This window comes from Lottia gigantea, assembly GCF_000327385.1.
Source record: "Lottia gigantea unplaced genomic scaffold LOTGIsca_58, whole genome shotgun sequence".
Classification (NCBI taxonomy): domain Eukaryota; kingdom Metazoa; phylum Mollusca; class Gastropoda; family Lottiidae; genus Lottia; species Lottia gigantea.
This window is the reverse complement of record NW_008709979.1, coordinates 1,247,409-1,249,420: the sequence shown is the minus strand read 5'-3', so window position 1 is coordinate 1,249,420 and position 2,012 is coordinate 1,247,409. Positions and strand designations below refer to the sequence as shown.

General features: G+C 34.3%; 1 protein-coding gene across 1 annotated transcript in view; it reads right to left on the bottom strand.

The window, feature by feature from the left end:
• The window catches only part of LOTGIDRAFT_166467 (hypothetical protein), a gene marked incomplete at both ends in the record, with an annotated part of 7,215 nt that extends 6,302 nt beyond the window's left edge, over positions 1 to 913 (bottom strand). Inside the window, one exon of the mRNA XM_009063530.1 lies at positions 831 to 913. Coding sequence (XP_009061778.1) covers positions 831 to 913 — 83 coding nt within the window. The remainder of the gene's footprint in view (positions 1 to 830) is intronic.
• Positions 914 to 2,012: the final 1,099 nt, after the last annotated feature.

Genomic DNA, 2,012 nt, shown 5'->3' with positions numbered 1-2,012 from the left:
CGAAATATCGTGTCTGACTTGACGTTTTACTCTATTAGCTATATTGTGCAACTCGTGCTCACTCTACAGGCTACAATTCTTTACATATTCTTTTAATTTTTATTTTGTATGTCTATGTCGTTATGAAGATGATCCCTATTGATTTTCATGATGATCTATCGATTTTCATGATGATCGGATAATTTTTCACCGAAATATCGTGTCTGACCTGACGTTTTACTCTATTAGCTATATTGTGCAACTCGTGCTCACTCTACAGGCTACAATTGTTTACAGATTCTTTTGATTTTTATTTTGTATGTCAATGTCATTATGAAGATGATCCCTATCGATTTTCGCGATGATCGGATAATATTTCACCGAAATATCGTGTCTGACTTGACGTTTTACTCTATTAGCTATATTGTGCAACTCGTGCTCACTCTCAGGCTACAATTCTTTACAGATTCTTTTGATTTTTATTTTGTATGTCTATGTCGTTATGAAGATGATCCCTATTGATTTTCATGATGATCTATCGATTTTCATGATGATCGGATAATTTTTCACCGAAATATCGTGTCTGACATGACGTTTTCCTCTATTAGCTATATTGTGCAACTCGTGCTCACTCTACAGGCTACAATTGTTTACAGATTCTTTTGATTTTTATTTTTTATGTCAATGTCATTATGAAGATGATCCTTATCGATTTTTGCGATGATCGGATAATATTTCACCGAAATATCGTGTCTGACTTGACGTTTCACTCTATTAGCTATATTGTGCAACCCTGTAGTCACTAAAGACTGTTTAATCATTTCTGACAGCTGCCAGTGGGCGTATGTTACCTTGCCTGGCAAGCTATCTTTGATAAAAGTATCATGCTGAGTCCATCATAATTTGCCCTCATAATTGCAGAGATATAAGACATATTTTCACAAAAAAAAATTTGTTTAAAAATCAGCTTTTTAAAATTCCTTATAGAAAATGCCATGTCAAAAGTTACTGTTGTAATTTCACGAATATCTTCGTCAATGTGACCACCATTTTCAATAACAAAATTATCTTCCGGATATCATCAAGAGGTTATTTCTTTCCATTTCTCCTGATCTCTTTGTCTTCTTTTAAACAGATGATCTCCCACTATTAACTCCCACTATTGGAACACCCAATCCATTTGATTACCATGAGAGATGGGAGGTCATTCGTGTTTTTCAATGAAATACTTCAAATTTCTAAGTCCCAACCAATTTTGTCTCAGCAAAAATGTAAATGGGTAATTTGTTCTGAACAATTAACACGAACACAATTATATGGAATATATTTCTAAGTCCCAACCAATTTTGTCTTAGCAAAAATGTAAATGGGTAATTTGTTCTGAACAATTAACACTAACACAATTATATGGATTATATTTCTAAGTCCCAACCAATTTTGTCTTAGCAAAAATGTAAATGGGTAATTTGTTCTGAACAATTAACACGAACACAATTATATGGATTATATTTTTAAGTCCCAACCAATTTTGTCTTGGAAAAAATTAAATGGGTAATTTGTTCTGAATAATTAACACGAACACAATTATATGGATAACAATTACTTTAATAAATAACTTGCGACGTTACGACGATGATTCTTTCGTCTTTATCAAGTAATGATACAAAATAAGGTAGGTAGGTAGGTAGATGACAAGTTAACGTTCGCTTCCAGCGGATGCTGATATCGCAAACTAGGTAGTTGTTGGTAGTCGTAGTAGTTGGTAGTTGGATGTGGCGTGAGTTACTCGGTCTCCTTCATTCTTCCAAACTCGTTCTGATCATGGTATTTCTTGTTGATTGGTAGTCGAGTGGTAGTCGTTGGTTTGGTTTGGTTTGGTTAGATTATCTGTTATCTGTTGGAAAACTCGAAGACCTGAAAAAAAAACAGAAAGTGAGAAAAGAGGGAGGAAAGAGGGGGGGGGGGGAGCTTTCACAAAAGGGGGAGAGATGTTCTCTAATGTTTCTGCAATGAAACTTGTTAAATTGATTGGA